The 20,857-nt window shown below is 35.3% G+C and overlaps 1 protein-coding gene across 1 annotated transcript in view; it reads left to right on the top strand.

The window, feature by feature from the left end:
• Positions 1 to 18,961, top strand: part of ZC3H6 (zinc finger CCCH-type containing 6) — a 72,072-nt gene extending 53,111 nt beyond the window's left edge. The window contains exons 6-12 of the mRNA XM_077773486.1: positions 4,015 to 4,131; positions 5,179 to 5,290; positions 9,323 to 9,432; positions 10,343 to 10,596; positions 11,837 to 12,333; positions 12,867 to 13,100; positions 16,258 to 18,961. Coding sequence (XP_077629612.1) covers positions 4,015 to 4,131; positions 5,179 to 5,290; positions 9,323 to 9,432; positions 10,343 to 10,596; positions 11,837 to 12,333; positions 12,867 to 13,100; positions 16,258 to 17,723 — 2,790 coding nt within the window. The 3' untranslated portion in view covers positions 17,724 to 18,961. The remainder of the gene's footprint in view (positions 1 to 4,014; positions 4,132 to 5,178; positions 5,291 to 9,322; positions 9,433 to 10,342; positions 10,597 to 11,836; positions 12,334 to 12,866; positions 13,101 to 16,257) is intronic.
• Positions 18,962 to 20,857: the final 1,896 nt, after the last annotated feature.

Genomic DNA, 20,857 nt, shown 5'->3' with positions numbered 1-20,857 from the left:
GATTTCTTAATATGCGCTTGTGAGTATACTATTTAGGGAGATGTGAGTAAGTATGAACTAAAAAAAAAGTTCAGGTCTAGGTAAATTAGTGAAACGCAACACATACCACTCTAGGGTATTCTCAGTTAACATTAATGTATTAAAGACTGCGTGCAAGTTAGATATAAAAAATTCTGTTTTACTTTGTTCAATCCACTGTTTTCAAATTTTACTTGACCCTGAACTCTCTCTCTCCCCCACACCCTCATCTATTAACATTCATTGAGCTACTCACTGTTCCATGGGATAGCAGCTTTGGAAACAAGCTTGGAATTTCTGAGTGATTATAACCTGCCTGTCCATCTTCCCAGACTCTCTAGAATGTACTGCTTTCCCTAGACTAAATTAATATGAATACTTTCTAAATTAAGTTGTCTCCTATATCCAATACTTACACACTATACCTGGAAAAAAAAATAGTTTCCAAGAAAGTGAGTCTTTGAACAAGTTACTACCTGTCTCTCAGTTTAAAATTGCTTTATCTGTAAAATGAGAGTATGGCATTAAATTAACTCTAAAGACCTTCAAGCACTGACATTTTATTTTTTTAATAGTTAAAAAAAATCTTTTTAATGTTTATTTTTGAAAGAGAGAGTGTAAGCAAGGGAGGGGCAGAGAGAGAGAGGGAGACACAGAGTCTGAAGCAGGCCTCAGGCTACGAGCTGTCAGCACAGGGCCTGACCTGGGGCTCGAACTCATGAACTGTGAGACCTGAGCCATTGTTGGGTGCTTAACCAACTGAGCCACCCAGGTACCCCAAGCACTGTAGCTAAAAGATTCTTATCGTGGTATAGAAAACCAGAATAAACTCTTTCTTTTACATTCATCAGATTTAGAATATTTTACCTTTTGTTTATTAAGATTAAAATGTTATCAACTTTGTCAGTTTATTGGCTGTCAAGAGAGATTTCTTCTTATTCCAGAAGCAACCAGGAGAGTCCCAGAACCCACGCATGTAGCTCATGTTTGAGAGTAGTCTGGGGGAGGCCTAATCAGAGTAGAGTGAACATGCTAGAGTGGCCAACATAGATCCATTTTCGTCCTGTCCAGGGAGTGTGAGATCCTCCAAAAGCCAGATAAATTTACAGATACTTGGATATTCACACAAATAGTCTTGAAAACTCAAGAGTAGTCACAGAGCAAGTGAATTTTTGATGGATTTTAAAGACTTAATCTGTTAACCATAAATCATCTTAATTTTTTTGTCTTTATAACAGCCGTTAAATTTTCTCTGAATATATACTACTTTACTGGCAGATCCTTTCATTTCCTCTTCCTTATGTATTTAAAAAACATTTTATGCTCATTTTCCTTATACCAATATAATACATCTTCTAGAGCAAATTAATTTTAAAATAACCAAATAGGTCATTAGTTTTCCCTCTCTCCCTTCATTTTTCCTTTCTCTCTCTCTCTTTTCTTGAATTGTGTTTTCTTAGAGGTAGTGTGATACAGGGCAAAGAGTTTTTATCTATCCTGACTGCTCACTCACCATATGACCCTCAGCAAGTCACTAAATTTCTCTAATCTTCAGTTTCCACACTTGTCCAGTGAGGGTGCTGAACTAGATGACTCGTTCTTCCAGCTGTTACATTACAAGTGATCTTAAGGGTAGAGGACATTCATGTTGCTTCTGTAGGTTCAGATTTAAAAGATCAGATCTTCTAGGCACTTCATTTTGTCCTAAAATTTTATTGTTAAAGTTGCTTTAGATTTTCTGGAATATCATGATTATAATTAGGCTTCTCCCAGCTATGGATACTGAGATACTTTCTACTCATTTAAACCAAACTAAAGAACAAAACCAAAAAACCCACTATCCTCTATTGAAACAATGAGGCATATCATTAGAAAGTAACATAGAGTGAGTTATTAATGAAATATAGGTACAACTTGGTGCATTTTTCAGACTGTTTTGGGTTTGTTTGTTTTGGTGATTACCTAATATTTTTACTTTTTAATTTCAGAGTTATATTCTTCAAGTTGGCCCATTGATTTTGTGTAATGCATTCTCCTTGGCTTCCTGTTCTATTGTAGCCACCATTCTTTGTGCAGAAGGCATATATGAGCTGGTCATTTATATCTATTTGTTCTAAATGAGCCTAGAAGTAGAAAATATTTGTGAGTCAAATCTACATAAATTTAAGACATTTTAAATGATCCTATCAGTGTATAGTATAAGGACTTTCAGTGTGTCTCCCTGGGGGAATTTGAGTATGCTTATGTTTTTTAAAAGAACCTATAGGATTGTCTTTTCTTGGTAGTTTTGTACTTTTTTTTTTCCAGAATTCTTACTGTAAAACATATTTTAAATACAAGTGCTGAGGATCAGATTTAAGTCTAACCATCTCTTGCCTCAAGTATTTGCTGTGAAGCAATTTCCTATTTCCAGTAGGTTGTGTTTAGTTCTCTATCTCCAGCAAACTGAGGGTAAAGGAAACAGATTAGAAGCGCAGATAGTTATTGAGCTCCTACTGTATGGAAACCATGGCGCATACCTGGTGTTTGAAAAATAGTGTTGTTTTATAGAGCTCATGAATGTAAGTCCTTGGCATGGCTAAGCATCATACTCTTGTTGATCAGTCTTCTTGTACTCATAGCGAAAGTTGAATAGGGGGGAAAAAGTTGAATAGGGATTTAAGGAGATCTAAGGAAAACATGTAGGGTTGTGAGATTTTCTACAATACATTTCTTTTTTATTTGTTTTTTCATTTAAAAGTTAAAGGAAATATATCCTCCTTCTTTTTCCTAAAGGAAGTACAAAATAACCATACATGAAAAAAAATCTCTAATATTTTAGGAGTCCATCTAGAGACATACACTCTTAAATGTGGGGGTATATTCTTTTAGTCTTTTCTTTTCTTCTTCTTTAGTCTTTTTTTATTATAAAATTGGGATCAGTTTTTCACTTAGTACAGTATTATGAACATTTTCTTTCGTTTTTTTTTTAATGCCTGTCAATTTTGAGTGAGAGAGAGAGAGAGCAGAAATGGCAGAGAAAGAGGGAGAGAGAGAATCCCACTGCCAGTGCAGAGCAGATGCAGGTCTTGATCCCATGAACGGCAAGACCATGATACAAGCCAACGTCAAGAGTGGGACGCTCAACCAGCTGAGCCACCCAGACACCCCTGTGAACATTTTTTTAGTCCACAAATTGTCTTTCCATCTCATCAGTTTTTAATGATTACATAGTAGTCTACCACGGATCCATATTTAACTGATCTTCTTGTCTGGGATATGTAGAGTCTTTTTAGGATTTTGTTTGTTTGTTGTTTTATCATGTAAGTAATTCTGCAGTAGTTATTTTTGTGAATAAATATATGTGTGCCTCTCTGATAATTACCTCAAAGTACTTCTGAAAAGTACAAATTCTGTGTCAAACAATATGGATTTTATGAGTCTTTTATAATATAGCTATCAATAATATATGAGAGTGCACATTTTATCATACCTTTGCCAACACTGAGTATTATTATTAATTTTCAAGCTTTTTATAATTTTATTTTTATTTTTATTTATTTTTTTAATGTTTTATTTATTTCTAGGAGAGAGAGAGAGACATAGCGTGAGCAGGGGAGGGTCAGAGAGAGAGGGAATCACAGACTCTGAAACAGGCTCCAGGCTCTGAGCTGGCAGTCAACACAGAGCCCGACGCGGGGCTCGAACCCACGAACCGCGAGATCATGACCCAAGTGAAAGTCGGACGCTTAACCGACTAAGCCACTCAGGCACCCCTATAATTTTATTTTTAAAGAGTAGCTGTACATCCTCATTAAAATAGAAATAGGGTTCTTTGCAACCACTAGTAGCAATAAACAGGGTATTAGAAATATAACTCTCTAAATAAATGATAGTGTCTGAATGTCCAGTCTTAGCCACGTTAAGTTGTACTGCTTTCTCAATCCATTTGACTATCCATTTTAATACCTTTAGTATTTCATATGTTGTATTCAAATGATTTTTTTTTTCTTGCAGTATAGTAAACCGGGGAAAAAATGGAAGGTTATGACTCAGGAATTCATTAATCAGCACACAGTGGAACACAAAGGAAAACAAATCTGTAAATACTTTCTGGAAGGGAGATGTATTAAGGTAAATTTATAGGGGTATCTCATAAGTCATTTTTTTTTAAATGTTTTATTTATTTCTGAGAGAGAGACAGCATGAGAAGGGGAGGGTCAGAGAGAGAGGGAGACACAGAATCTGAAACAGGCTCTGAGCTAGCTGTCAGCACAGAGCCTGACGTGGGGCCCGAACCCACAAACCGTGGGATCATGACCTGAGCCAGAGTTGGACGCTTAACCGACTGAGCCACTCAGGCGCCCCTCTCATAAGTCATTTTAACTTCCAAAATAAATTTTAAAATTTAGTCTTTTGGGGGTGGTTAGTTTTTTCATTTCTCATATAGTTTGTAATATGAATTGTTTCTTTGAAATGTATCTTGCATGGAAATACTGTACATCAGAGCTCATTTAATTATATTCTGGGACAATAATATAATTTGTTGAAATCAGATTTTATTTAGCACACATAATACTGACTGTGTGGCAGGTAGATCACTTGTGTTTGTTCAAGTGTTTGTTCAGAGATCAGTGTTTTAATCTTTACAGCAAACCTGTGAAGTAGTTACTGTTATTATCCCAAATATAAAAAAATTTTTAAATATTTTTAAATGTTCGTTTATTTCTAGAGAGACAGCTAGAGGGAGGGGCAGAGAGAGAGAGGGAGACAAAGAATCCCAAGCAGGCTCCCTGCTGTCAGTGCAGAGCAGGACACAGCCTAATCTCATGAGATCATGGCCTGAGCTAAAACCAAGAGTTGAACACTTAACTGACTGAGCCACCCAGGCACTTCATATTATCCCCACTTTAAACATGGCCAAACCAAGAGATTAAATAAGTGCCCCCAGTAGCTTAGCTGGAAACAGTGAATGCTGATAGAAGCCAGGCAGTAGCCTCTGAGGCCTTGCTCACTGTGCTGCCTCTGCACATTGTCTTGGGCAAGAATTCCAAGGGACTGTTTGAATTATTATTGGCTCATTATTTAAAAGACTGAAGATGTATCCATAGTTCTACCATGAAATACCATAGAGAAAATTCAATATTTCTCTTTTCTTTTTTTTTTTCTTTTTTGTGACAGGGAGATCAGTGTAAATTTGATCATGATGCAGAGTTGGAGAAGAGAAAAGAGATCTGCAAATTTTATTTACAAGGATATTGTACCAAAGGAGAGAACTGTATTTATATGCATAATATCCTTTATTAAAAATATGTTAACCAAAATATTGAGGTTATAAAACATTACTGGGGTTTTAATTTTATTTATTTATTTATTTTAACATTACTGAGGTTTTTAAAAATCCTAAGTACAACCTAGAAAGGCTACTTTGGTTGTAAATTTAAAATAGCACATTACATAAATGAAGTCTAGTTAGCCTTTGTGTTTCAGAAGGGCAAACTGAAGTATTCTTTAGGGAAATAAAATAACTTCCCTCTGGAGAAAAAAAAAATCTATGAACTAAAGGGACTTTATATTTAATATACTCAGCTTATAAGTATTTCAAGCAACTATACTTCCTAAAGGAAGTTGGCAAACTATTTATTCTACCATTTAATTTTTTTTACTTATGAATATAAGTATTAAATTACTGTTGAAAATTACAAAGCCAAGGTCTCATCAAATCTTATCATGCAATGACAAACACAGTACATTCTTCCCTATTTCTCTTTGGATATCTATACATTTAAGTTGTAACTCCTGTCCCCACTTAAATTGGTATTTCATTATACATAGTTCTTTAAAACAAATTTTATGTACATCTATATCTTTATATATCTTCATATCTGTATCTGTGTCTATCTCTCTATATCTATATCTTATGCATCTTTCTATGTTAACTGTCCCCCCATTATGTTGCTGGTTATTCATTACCATTTATGACTAATGGAACCTTTCCTCCCTGACTTGAAACTCCATCTTCATTGTAGGTGAAGTGTTTACATGTATGTTTTTGGTTTTGTTCTGGACTTTTGTGGGGCTCCATGGATCTGTTTGCCCTTATGTCTGTATTGCTTTGCTGCAGTTATTTCTGCCTTGCCAGCTAACTGATATTTCATAGATCCTCACATTTATTTCTTTCATCTAAAATTTTGAATAGTCTTGTGTAGGTCAAAAAATAATAACAAATTAAGTGAAAAATCCCTTTTTATCATAGATCTAAATATAAAAAATAAAACCATACAAATCAGATGATTATATGAATAGATTCCTTCATAACTCAGAAGAATAGAAAACTTTCCCAAATCTGACTTAAAATCCAGAAGCAATAAAAGATTGAAAATTTGCATAAAAAATTTTAAACTTGCATGACAAAAATATGACCTCTGCAGTCAAAGATAAATAATAAAATGAGAAGAATTATTTGCAATTTATATCACTTACAGAGAGGTAACAGCCTTAATATATTAGTTACTAAAAATTGGAAAGAAAAATGAGCAAGAGATACAGATAATTCACAAAAAGAGAAATGCAGATGTTCCCAAAATGTATAAAAAGATGTTCCATCCTATTCATAATATAATGTATGTCGAGATACCATTTGTAGCTATCAGATTTGTAAAGATGAAAACAAAAGTGAGACAGCAGGGTTTGTTATCAAGGCTGTGAAAAAACAGATGACGCTCCAACCTTGTGGTAGGAATGCAAAATGGTTCACCCTTACAGATGGAGCTTGGCAGCCTCTGGCAAAATTACCTCTGAATTCACCCTTTGATCCAGCAATCCCACCATTTTGCAAATTCTAATTGGTCTGGGCAGTGATTACTGATGGCCGCTAAACTCATTAGGTGAAATGTTGGTGAGCAACTTTATAATTGATAGATGGGGCTGACAGCACCAGAGCCAACTGTTTGGTCTTAACATCACTAAAAGTCCCAACTATACCTTAAATGCCTCCTACTATGATGCAATAGGGAGTATTTAAACACCACCTATGACAAATAATGAAATTAACAAATGATGCAAAAATCAGGGAGGACTTCTAGAGATCAACAAAGGGAATTTGAGAGGTATCTTAACTGAATGCAATTTATGGATCATGTTTGGATCCTGATGTGAATAAACCAGTTATAAAAAGACATTTTTTTGGAAACCTTCCAGAAAATTGTATTGACCAGGGTATCAGATGAAATTAATGCATTAATTTTTTCAGATTGATGGTAAGGTTGTGATTGCTAAGAAAAATATTCCTGATCCATTTGAAATAAATTTGGAAACATTTTCTGATGAAATGTATTTGGAATATGCTGTGTTTTGTATACTCCAGTGTTTGGAGGAAGGCTCAAGAAGAGAGTATAGGAGTGATAAAGATATCAGAGAATTCCAAGTGATGAAAATTGTTGAACCTACATGGCCAGCAGAAGGGAGCTCATTATTTTTAAGCTCTCTACTTTGGTACATGTTTGATAATTTTCAGGTTGACTTTTTTTAATCTGAAGTAATCTCACTCTTCACGGATAACCATGCTATCAATATGGTGTGAAGCCTTTAAGATTGTTTTCCATGCTAAGGTATGTATGTGTGACTGGATGTATTTATGTATATATTTTTACACGTAATTTTTTACAAAAACGCGATCCAGCTATGGTTGTGAAGGCTGTATTTTTTTCTAATTTAATATTTATATCTCTAACTGATATGGATTATTTTTTAATGTATGATGTGCAGTAGGGACCTTATTTCTTTTCCAAATGGTTAAACTTATTATCTCATCTTCATTGTTTTAAAACAGCATCTTGACTAGATCTACCGCTACACTACTTTTACACATTGTGCTATTTGCCTCTTCCCCTCTATAATAGTATATTTGATAGGTAGTAGGGTAAATAATCCTCCTTCCTCTATCAAAATGTTATAAAATTTTGACTTAAGAAAAAGAAATCAATCTTTTTAAGATTTGGCATATTTCTTTAGAAACCAAATGCTTTACTGGAATAAAAGCTTTCAGCCTATTCTTATGTTTTCCCCATAGTCATGCCATCTGTAAATAATGATTTTACTTCTTTTATCATAAGCTTCTTAATTTTCATTGTATTGGCTATACTTCCAGCATAATGTTAAATAACAGTAATTTTGATGGACATAATACATGTTTTAATGATAGTGCCTTTTTGCTTTGGCTTGTGGCTGTAGGTTTTGGTTTTTGTTTTTGTTTGTTTTTGTTTTTAAGATTTTATTTTCAAGTGAACTCTACACGCAGTGTGGGGGCTTAACAATAGAACCGTGAGACTGAGATACCCACACTTGATTGACTGAGCCGGCCAGGCACCCCTGTGGCTGTAGTTTTAAGATAGATTTTTTTTTTTAAATGTTTATTTATTTTTGAGAGAGAGAGACAGACAAAGAGATTAGGGGAAGGGCAGAGAGAGGGAGACAGAATCCAAAGCAGGCTCCAGGCTCCGAGCTGTCAGCACAGAGCCTGATGCGGGGCTCAAACTCACAGACTGTGAGATCATGACTTGAGCCAAAGTCAGACACTTAACCAACTAACCCACCCAGTTGCCCCTAAGATAGATTTTTTTAATCAAGTTAAGTAACTGTGTTCTTATTTTACTAAGAGTTTTTTATTTTTATTTTAAATCAAAAAAAAGATTTTGAATTTTTTTATCAGTTACCTTTTGTATCTGCTGAGATGATGATATGATTTGTCTCTCTTGATGTTGTCAGTGTGATGATTACAGTAATAAATTCCCTAAAACCACTCAGGAACTTCCTGAACGTAAACGAAAATGGTATATTTTTTAATAAACTTCTGGATTTAATATTTTCTTTAGCAGTTTAGGTTTGTCTCCAAAATAATGATATAGATTTGCTTATAGTTTTCATGTTGGGATATTTGACTTTAACATGACATATCAAGGCCTTTTGTTTTCTTCATAGATATAAACTCTTGTTACAAAATGTATTAGCTCTGTATAATATTTTTATTATGGAAAGTAGAAGACTTACATAACTAGAATACTATATGTTTGCTGTAACAATTATAAGTATTTTTCTTTAAAAATTTCTAGTTTAATATAGTAAGATTTAAAACTTTTTGACTGCTGCCTAATTAAAATATTTAATCTTAAAATAAAAAATTAACTTGTCTAATCTGACATGATTTTAGAAAATTTAATACGATATATAGTAATCTAGATTACTCAGCACAGTTAGTTATGTTTTGTGGTTTAAAAATATTAAGAGTTTGATTTTACTTGGTTTATTCCTTAATATTTTTATTTACATGAATTTCCATGTAAGTTCTATCACAGTGGAGCAAAGTGTTACCAAGGAGACAAGTGTAAATTTTCACATGATGATCTGACTAAAGAAACAAAGAAACTTTTGGATAAAGTAAGTACTATTTTTGCACTTCAATTATTTGTTAGGTCTCACCACAGATTCATTTGACTTGAATCATGTTCTATAAATTACATTTTATAAAACCCTCCTGAGAAATCAAGGATTTGTTATTTTAGATTTTAATCCATTAATGTTGTGTGGTAGAAAAGCAGAAATATTGGGCTAGGAATTAACCTTTTCTTACCCTTGTTCTGCCACTAAAAAGCTAATGTACTTTGAGAAATTTCCTTTACCACTTTGAACCTTATTATCAAAAATGAGTTCTTTCTCTCTGATCCATTTTACTTTAAAATGATATTTTTCTAATATCAAAACTAGTTTATTGAAGTATTCGTGGCTTTTAAACCTAAGTAAGAGGGGCACCTGGGTGGCTCAGTCAGTTGGGCATCCGACTTTGGCTAAGGTCATTATCTTGTGGTTTGTGAGTTCAAGCCCCACATCGGGCTCTTTGCTGTCAGCACAGAGCCTGCTTTGGATCCTCTGTCTCTCTCTCTCTCTCTGTGCCTCCCCGCCTTGCATGGGTGCGCGCGCCACACAAACACACACACACTCTCTCTCTCTCTCTCTCCCCCCCATCCCATCTCTCTTCTTTCTCAAAAATAAACATTTAAAAAATTTTTTTTTAATTTTTTTAAATGTTTGTTTATTTTTGAGAGAGACAGAGTGTGAGACGCGGAGGGGCAGAGAGAGAGGGAGACACAGAATCTGAAGCAGGCTCCAGGCTCTGAGCTGGCAGCACAGAACCTAACGCGGGGCTCGAACCCACATACTGTGAGATCATGACCTGAGCTGAAGTCAGACACTCAACCAGCTGAGCCACCCAAGCGCTGCCATTTAAAAATTTTTTAATTTAAGGAAGAGAGCTTGTGTCAAAATAGTAATCTTTGCCAATTATTTTTAGGTGTTGAACATTGAAGAAGAAGCCACAAACGAAGATGAACGAGAATTAGAAGAACTTAGAAAACGGGGCATAACTCCTCTTCCCAAACCACCTCCAGGAGTTGGGCTTCTGCCAACCCCACCAGAGCATTTTCCCTTTTCTGATCCTGAAGATGATTTTCAGACAGATCTCTCTGATGATTTCAAGAAAATCCCATCTCTTTTTGAAATAGTTGTAAAACCTACTGTGGATTTAGCACATAAGATTGGGAAGAAGTAAGTTAAATTTTTTTTAATGATACTATTTTTTCCCCTAAAAATTCTTATTAAGAAACTAACTTGTATTCCACAGTAATCATATAATTAAACGTGAGTATCGAGTTAGCAGATATCTGGCATTCACCCCATTTGCTACTTCCTACTTTCTCTTTGTCCCTCCTCTTTGCATGCCATCCATGCTTTTCTCTATGGAATCAATACACCTTCAGAAACCTCTCCACACAGTAATCCATCCAGAAGGACACTGCCAGGTTGATGGAACTGATATTTCTCCCAGTTTGTTAGGAGGCTGCATGGATACTGATATTTGGTTCTTTTAGAGAAGTATTTTCTGAGGCTGTTAGAGGAAAATCTTTGGACAGGCTGGAACCAGATTTGCATTTTCTAACTACCATTCCAGTGTTGCTACCCATACCCCAGGGTCTGTGCACCTGGGCCTTAAGTCCTATTGTTGATTATTCTTTAACCCTGAACACTCAGGGAAACAATGACATGTCACAAATAAGGAACAAGAAATCTATAGGAAACATCACAGTTACTGTGAATCATTAAAATTATTTCTGTTAAGGTCAAGAAGAAGACAGGTTATGTCTGCTGTTTGACTAATACTATAGAGCAGATCCTCATCAATGCAAAAAAAAGAAAGATATGATAGATATAAAGATTAGAAATGGAGAGACAGGCCATTATTTGGGCAGTTTCCCTCAGTAATCCTGAGGGAACCAACTGATGAAACTGTTAGAAATAGTAATTAAATTAGCAAGATATCCAGAAAAAAAGAACAACAATCAAAACCTAAAGATCTTTTTATATGCCAGCAGTAATCAATTAGAAATTGAAAAGTTGTATGTCTATGTAGTATAATTCTAATTTCATTATGTATAAAAAATATCTGTGTATGCCTAGAAAAAGACTAGGAGAGAACTAATCAAAAAATTTATCTTTGGGTGGTGGGATTAGAGGTGATTCTTATTTTTTTTGTACTTTTCTGTATTTTTGAAAATAATCTCTGAGTAAGTTTTAGAACAGCTGATAGTGAGCGGCAATTAAGACTGTGGGCTAAAAATGAAGGCAAGATGCATGTATTAATATTTTCATTTAATGAATAATATGAAATAAACTGCTTTTTAAAAACACATCCTGATATAGAAAAGCACATTTAACCAATACATCTTAAAAATGTAACATTCTTGTTTGCGTCTTTCTTTGAACTAAGAAATATTCCTTCTGTCTACAGGCCACCAGCATTTTATAACAGTGCCTCACCACCAGGACCACAATTTCAGGAAAGCAGCCCACATCCTCAACATATCTATAGTTCTGGGTCAAGTCCAGGTCCTGGACCCAATATTTCTCAGGGACACAATAGTCCTGTGATGCACCCAGGCTCCCCCGGACATCATCCCTGTGCAGCAGTGCCACACAGCCCACCTTTGCCGCCTGGTCCACCTGGAATTTTAGGTCCTCACAGTCAAGCTGGAGTACTTGTTCAACCAGACCCACCTTTGACACCACCAAGTATGAGTGGTGCTTATCATTGCCCAGGCTTTCCAGAACACATGATGAAAGTACCTAGAGAGAATCACTGTTCTCCAGGTTCATCATACCTGCAAAGTACTGGTGAAATGCAGCTCAACACCAGTTATGAGTCCATACAAAACCCAGTGGAGTTTTATGATAATTACTATTCACAGCATCCTGTGCATAATTTTCAGCCATCCAATAATGCTGGTGGTAAGTTTACCTTCTGAAATAACTCATTTTTAATTTAAAATCTCTGGAGTTCTCTATTTTTCACTAAAACATAAGAATGTATGTTTTAAATAAAGCTAAGTAAAATGTAATGGAATTAAAACCATAATGTGCTTTTTTTTAAGTTTGAGAGAGAGATAGCGTGTGTGAGAGCACAAACGAAGTTGGGCAGAGAGAAAGAGGGGGAGAGAGAGAATCCCAAGCAGGCTCTCAGAGCCCCACGTGGGGCTCCCGTCTCATGAACCACGTAATCATGAGCTGAGCCAAAGTCAAGTTGGCCACTTAACCAACTGAGCACCCAGGCGCCCCAAAACCATAAAATATGTTTTAAATTTAACCAAACGTTGGTTACACCAGAACTTAGATAGCTTTAAGAAATATTTACAATCACATAATAATTTGGTAATCAAATGTTGTTAGTATTAGAGCTTCAGTTTGTTGTTACTCACCGTGGTGCTCTCTAGAGGAGTTTTGTGCTAAATCAGCATCTGTGTCTTTCTGTGTTATGTGTATAGATGGCATGTGGCATGTTGAGTTTGCCCAGCATCAGCCTCCCATTGTTCAAGACTCCCCAAACCGGGGGAATGGATCTGACGGCAGCAGCAACACGACAGGCCACGGCCCCCTGCCTGCACCAGGTCTCCTTCCTGCAGTGCAGAGAGCTCTTTTTGTCAGACTTACTCAGAAATACCAAGAAGAAGATGAACCAAGCAGCACCCAGCCTCAAAGGGCACCAAGCAAGGAAGAAGGTGTGTCAGGTGCTATGATAGCATCTTACTTTGGTTTACTCGGTTCCTGAAATAGCATTGAATAGGTTAAAATTTGGAAAATTAGCTCCTCTAAACTATCTATTCTATTTCCAATTTATTTCGTAGCTGCTGTGTGCCTGGAATTGATTGTGGTTTCCAGGGCCATAAGTGCTTTAGTAATTAATTGCAAAGGGTTTGATCTGAAGCAGTGAATAGATCTGAAACTACAGAATGGGGCCTGGCTGAGCAGACTTGCTAAGAAGTCCTGTTTTTGGAGGAAAGAAATAGAACAGGAACAGGACATCTTCCAGTTCAGGAATTTTGACTTCTAGCCCAGGGTTAAAATTATTCAGTTATTAGAGAAGTTTTTATGGGCATAGGCTGTATATTTCAGGTTCTACTATATTATGAAGGAGTATTATTTTTAATGTAAAAGATTATGTGGAGACACCAAGTTTACCCTAGTGTTTTTGATATTGATAAGTGTATAGCAATTAGTTAATTCAGTTAACAAGAGAAAGCTTAAAGCATTCAGTTCTTATGAATTACAAAATTGATCTGTTTGCCCATTCTCCTGTGTGTGTGTGTGTTTGTTTTTTTCTTAAGTAAACTGCACACCCACTGTGGAGTTCAAACCCACAACTCTGAGACCAAGAGTCACATGCTCCACCAACTGTGTCAGCCTGGTGCCCGTTTGCCCACTCTTAAACATAAGATTTATAAATAACTATGTAGAACTAGGTAACATTAGGTGGCTACAAGCTATTATATAAACATTATTTGTTGCTTTTTAAAAGATGGTAGTATTAACTCTTCATTTATTTAACATGACAGGAAAATGAGGGATTCCTAATAAGCTAATTTCCTGTACAGTTTGTGTTTGCTGTGTTAAGTGCTAAAACTTAATTTTAAGAAAAAACAATTTTAATGATAATCTTTCTATAAAGTCTTAAAAAGATTTATATTTTCATAAATAAGAAAAATGTGGTTTTTCTGTATATAAAATTTTGTACTATAATATTATATAATTAGTAGTCTTTTATGAGGGTTTTTCTCTGTGTTGAGAAGAAATCTTGAACAGCTAGGTTTTTTGTGTTTGTGTTCATTTTTATAAATTTTAATGCCCTTATAAATTTTACCTGTCCTTTGATAAAAAGCTGGTAACTGTCATTTCCTATCTAACATCTCCTTTCCATTGGCCTGGCTCTACTGGTTTGCTTTCCTTCTATCGTATATTCATTCTCATTCCAAAAAGGATTTAAGATTGCTTTAGATATGAAAGTCAAAATAAAATAGCATCTTCCATATATGGATCAGATTTGGATCAAGTAACAAATTCTATGAGGAGTGAAATTACTACATAGAAATATTTAAAATAATGGTAACAGGTAAAAGCTTTAGGCTTCCTGAGGTCACTGAGAAGAAAAGAGGTCTAGTGTCTAGAGAGAGGCTGTTGTTGTTATTTTGAAAGCTAGCTCACTCTTTTTTTTTTTTTTCCTATTGCGAAGAGAGCGCAAGTGGGAGAGGGCCCAAGGGTGAGGGAGGGAAAGAATCTTAAGCAGGCTCCACCATGAGTGCAGAGCCCAACATGGGGCTCAATCTCATGACCATGACATAGGAGATCATGGCCTGAGTCAAAATCCAGAGTAGGATGCTTAACTGACTGAGCCACCTAGGCACCCCTAAAAGTAATTTTTTTTTCAGATACTGAGATATGAGTAAAACTTTCTTCCATTGTATTGGGGTGCCTGGCTGACTGGGTCAGTGGAGTATGTGACTCTTGATCTTGGGGTTGTAAATTCGAGCCCCACATTGGGCAGAGGGATTACTTAAAAATAAAATCTTAAAAAACAAAAACAAAAACAAAACTTTTTTCCATTGTGATATAATCTATACAATTTTTAAATTTTATGTTACCTTTTTATTTTTAAAGACCTTTTTATGTTTATTTATTTATTTTGAAGGAGAAAGAGAGAGAGAGAACAGGGGAGGGGCAGAGAGAGAGGAGAGAGAGAATTCCAAGCAGGTTCTGTGCTGTCAGTGCAAAGCCTGAGGCTGGGCTCGAATTCACCAACAGTGAGATCGTGACCTGAGCCAAAATCAATAGTTGGCCACTCAACTGCCTGAGCCACCCATGTGCCCCCGTCTATACAATTTTAAACCACACTTCCAGCCTAAATTTCAGTACCTGTTTTGTAAGCTCTGTTCAAACTAAATGTGTAACACTGAAGTTCCATGTAATAGAAACACATTAATGAGCAATGTGATGAGGTAAAGTGAGAATATTTATAATATTCTACTCATCCAAGACATTCTAATATACATATGTATATGTATGTGTGTGTGTGTAACCAATTCAGAGTCAATATATGTATGTTTTAATGGAAAGGAAGAGGACTCCCCACCTGCACCATCAGTTTATAATTCCTCTGTTCTACTAGTGAAAATACCTCTGATAGTTAAGCTTCTTAATAGGATGTCTAACACGCTAAGGTTAAATAGGCTTTAGGAGTAAGGCCTGAAATGTTCCCATAAAGTATATAAATTTCAGGATGTTAGTTTTGTTATTTTTAATTTTGAATATTTAAATAGCTAATATCTTCTCATATGTCAAGCATCTAAAAATATAATAAGCTATAAATGAAAAGTCTCTACCTCATCCCTCATTTTGCTCAGTTCCTATTGCTTCCTTAACCAGTACTATTAGTGTTTTTGTTTTCTTTCCAGATTTTTAAAAAGTATTTCTCCCTTGTTATCTTGATAAATCCAGAGCTATGAAGCCTAAGTATTACTTGAATTAAAGAGATCCAAAACATTTTGCTATTCTTTTCCAAGAGTAATTTCTCTTCTTCCCCAACTCTGTCATACAACATACACTTTGGCCAGTTGGAATGAAAGGTCCTGACTTTTCCTTGGCTGGAAGGACATTACACATATTCTAATATCACACCTCTTTCTTTATGGAGTATAATGACTAAATTGATCATTATCATCCCCCACCGAATTTTGTTCCAGTGTTGAAACTCTGGCATTTCTGTGATGCATTTTCTTGCAGTTAGACTACACTTATTTCAGAAATAGCATGTGTTTTTTTAAATTATCTTAAGGCCAAATATGAATGTTTCATTCTTTACAATAAGTTTTTGTCTACATTTAGATGAGACTGTTAACTGGTATTCCAGTAGTGAAGAGGAAGAAGGAAGCAGTGTCAAGTCAATACTGAAAACATTACAGAAACAAACAGAAACTCTAAGGAATCAGCAACAGCCTTCCACAGAGCTCAGCACTCCTACTGATCCAAGACTTGCTAAAGAGAAAAGTAAAGGAAACCAAGTTGTTGACCCTAGACTTCGTACTATCCCAAGGCAAGACATGAGAAAAGCTTCTGAGTCGGCCCCTCTGGATCTTAGACTTGCATGGGATCCCAGGAAATTAAGAGGGAGTGGAAGTAGTCACATAGGATCTTCCGTTGGAACAAAGTTCGAGTCACATCATGCAAATGCTGGCTCTGTCAAACACAAAAGAGGAGATGATGATGATGAAGATACAGAAAGAGAATTGAGAGAAAAAGCTTTCTTAATACCTTTGGATTCTTCCCCTGGTATAATGCTCCAGGATCCAAGGTCACAACTGAGACAGTTCAGTCACATTAAAATGGATATTATCCTAACCAAACCCAACTTTGCAAAACACATCGTGTGGGCTCCAGAAGATTTACTTCCAGTCCCCTTACCTAAACCTGACCCAGTATCTTCAATCAATTTACCTCTGCCCCCTCTTATAGCTGACCAGAGGCTCAATAGGTTATGGAATACAAAAAGTGATCTTCATCAGAACACAGTGCCCATTGATTCAAAATTAGCAGCCAAAGCCAAAATTAACACCACAAACAGAGAAGGCTACCTAGAACAATTTGGAGACTTACATAGTTCAGGAAGTAAATTAGGAGATCCTAGGCTGCAAAAAAATTTTGATCCTAGACTTCATAGACTGCACAGTACAGAGTCTCATCAGGCGGTTATGAAGGATTCACATACATTAAAGGGTGCCCCTCATTTAGCCAGATCCAACCCTGGTTCATCACAGCCCTCAGGGGCAGTAACTAGCAATTCTGGTTCTGGGCCTTTGCCCCCATATGCCCCTAAACTCTCATCTTCAGCTGGCCTTCCACTGGGAACTCCAAGTTCAGTTCTTAGTGGCATTAGTTTATATGACCCTAGAGAGCATGGTTCATCATCTACATCAGAGCAAGCAACAGAAAATGCAGAGAACCAGAAAAAAAGTGGTAGTTTAAAAAGTAGTGACAAAAATGAACCTTCTCCTGGAGAAGCAATCCCACCACAGAAAACCAGTCCGAATGTGGAAGTCACTGTTGACGGGCCAGCTGACCCACAGGCAGATAATCTCAGGAGTTCTGGTGTGGTTCAGGTCCCAGCAGTGCACAGTCTTCCTATTCAGGCATTAACAGGCTTAATTAGACCTCAGTATAGCGATCCAAGGCAGTCAAGGCAGCCAGGACAAATGAGCCCCACCCCAGAAAATGATCCCAGTAGAGAACCAGATGACAAATCTCTGAAAGAGGTTTTTAAAACTTTTGATCCAACTGCTTCACCATTTTGTTAGCTATTGCGTACTTAAGCAATTCTTTTCACTCTTGTGACTATTGCAGTCCTCTGCTGTTTTGTAACTGGTTTACCTCTATAGTTTATTTATTTTTAAATTATAAATACTTTTCAGCTGCTAGTATCAGAACCACATGAAGTTATATCCTCTAAAGCCTGTGGTATTTTATATAATATTTTTATAACTTTAAGAGACTGTAGTAATTGACATAGAAACTTATCTATCATGTTAGCTTCGGTAAAAGTACTTTTATCATAAATAAACCATCATGAACTCAACACTCTGCCCAATATATGCCAGTTGTCTTTCATAATCAATGTTTAGATAAACAATTCCCACTTTTATATGGTTGTTAGTTTCAAGCAATATGATGTACATTACTTTTGAGCAACAGTATTTTGACTAGGATCTTCTCTATTTGTCAATCCAGAACTGATTAATACGTAATGCTAACTGCTAACTAAAATGTAAAATGAAGTAAAGAAAACATTTTTAAAATCACAATTAGCAGAGCAATCCATGTTTAAGGGCATCACTTTTATTAGTATTGGCAATATTATTTGTGTAAATGAAGCATTTGAATGTCCTATCTTTTAAAAGTATTTTATCGTATACTGTATCATAGAAGTTGGAGGTACATAGATTGTTTTTGCTAAAGTGGAAAATTCCCAAGTTCTCTAACATAACTTTTTAAATGTAGTTTTTCATATTAAATAGTTATGAGTTATTGCTGTGTTACATTGTGATGTTTATGTGTTTCAATGTTTTTTGTCTTTAGCAGCATAATTTATATTACTTTTTCAAATGATGTAGCTGCAATAATTGTATTCATCATGACTTTGGTAATTTTTAACAAAATTTTAATAGATTCAGTGACAGTCTGTAGTGATTATTGCATTGATAATGTTTTACATGTCCAGGTTCTATATTTTTTCTTAAATGGCAAGAAAACACAGAGATGGTATAATCAACTGTATATGGCTACCAATAAAGAATCTCTCTCAGATCTCTCCTGACTGGCATTCTGTAACAGAGGAGACTGCCTGATATTTAAAGTATTTAATGTCCTCATAGATTGGAAATCTCCTAAATTGATTAGAAATTGTATTTTTATGAAAAACAATTTGTACTCATTTTTGTGTATTTATTGCAGTATATGAGTAATGGCAGCCCTATTTGTTTTATACATATATTATTTATAACGGAAACTGAGTATTACACTAATATTCATATCTTGAACTGGATGTGTGTGACAGTGTTTGCTGGTAACGACTCCAATAAGTAACTTGAAAACAGCGTTTCATTATAAAAGATAATGAAAGTGGGGGAGATCGATCTTTGGATGAAAACAGCTACCCTTGAAAAGTAGTTTTAAAAACACATAGCAAAATATTTCTGTGGAAACCTAACACTCAGAAAGCATATGTTAAATATTAGTACATATTTTTCCTGTTTACTTCTTCATGTTTTTTCTTTTTTGTGCTTTGATTCCATACTTAAATGGAGCTGCAGCTAAGTGAACACAGTGCTTACCGCAGCATTGTGTTCCAAGTGGAAGGACAGTTGTTGGAGGGGATGTGAATTTCTACTATTTATGTTTCGGTTACATTGTTGCCTAAAATGGCTCTGGATAACATTTTTGGGTTAAAAAGTGTACTTTAAAGCCACCATAGAAAGTATTTTCTGATTTACTGTCCATATGAACTTTATTGTATACACACACACATATACATACATATATATAATATTCCTTTATCAGGGAAAAAGTCAGTAAAATTGCTGAATTTTAGTAATTGATAATTTTAGCAAATCCTTAATTCCCTCATGTATTTTATAATTATATTAAGTAATGCCATTTGTATCTTAAATATCATACAAAAAAGCTAATTTGGCTTGTTAAAGATCAAAATAGAATCCAAATTCTTAACAGAAGATCCTTTTTACCAAGAGAAGTTGAAATATTAATTAAAAAGTAAGGTTTAAAAATCATTAATGCAAATTATAATGTTCACTTGCTCAGTATTCTTGGTCCCTGTTATCTCAGTCAGTGTCCTAGAGGCTATTTTATAAGAAAGTGTGGACTTAGTTTAAAATTTAACAATATATTTTATATGAAAATTTTATAATTATGTTTAAAATAATGACTTTAATTTGTGGTCTTTTTAAATTGAGATAACTTTAGCTTAAGGGATATTCTGTCGTATCCTGTCAACTTAGATTATTTGTATCTTCTTCTTTCCTTTTTCTCACCAAAATCGAATAAGTAGCCATTTCCCCTAATGAATAAGCTCCTTTTTAAGATGAATCAGTGTTTGTTAGAATCCATGTAAATTGATTTACACCAGCACACTGTAAAGTACTTTATGTCCCTGTTCTTATAAGCCAAACATTTACAGATAACAGAAATAACTTGTGTCCTGAAAGAGTTTGGATGAGACTCACTGACTGAGATGTAACTTAACTATTGATACTGTTTTGTGGCAGAAGGTTTATCCCTATTTACTGTGATGTTGAGTGGAATGGGATATTTCAGGGTGTTACATTGGAATACCCAGATGACTGTGATTTAGATTGGGCAACTACTTTCCCATATCTTGTTTAGTCTTTGCCCAAAACTCCTGTCTCTGGAGTTTTCCCAGTTAAGTAAGACCTCACTCTGAACCCTGAAAGAAAACCAAATATTGGAATGATTTCAAATTCTGCTCAGCAATTAGATCTGCTTCCGTAGGACCCTCTGTTACCCAGCTGTATATACCAAACTCTAGCATTAGTGTGCAAGCAAAACAGCCTAAGTAGGCGATGATATTTGCTTAGGTTTCTGTGTGTCTTTTTAACTTGCCATAAGGACTTTAAATAGTAGTTTTCCTTGCCAGTCCTACTTATTTTAAGAGTGGAAGAATAGTTGATTAGTAAAGAAATCCTGCATAAGCTTACGTATAAGCCACTTTGCTGAATTAATTAGAAGAGAGAGGAGAAGGAAAGGAGAACTTAGAAGGGCTGGTTTTTTTTAAAGAACCATGAATACATATTCTTGTTCTAGATTGATATATGGGTGTTTTTTTTTTTTCTCAAGGTCCAGTTCTTTATTTGTGAAATGGGTATAATTTTGACTGCTCATAGATTTGATATAAAGT

This window comes from Crocuta crocuta, unplaced genomic scaffold, assembly GCF_008692635.1.
Source record: "Crocuta crocuta isolate KB4526 unplaced genomic scaffold, BGI_CrCroc_1.0 scaffold67, whole genome shotgun sequence".
NCBI classification, from domain to species: Eukaryota; Metazoa; Chordata; class Mammalia; order Carnivora; family Hyaenidae; genus Crocuta; species Crocuta crocuta.
Note: the sequence above shows the minus strand (reverse complement) of the source record. Positions and strands in the feature narration are given on the sequence as shown.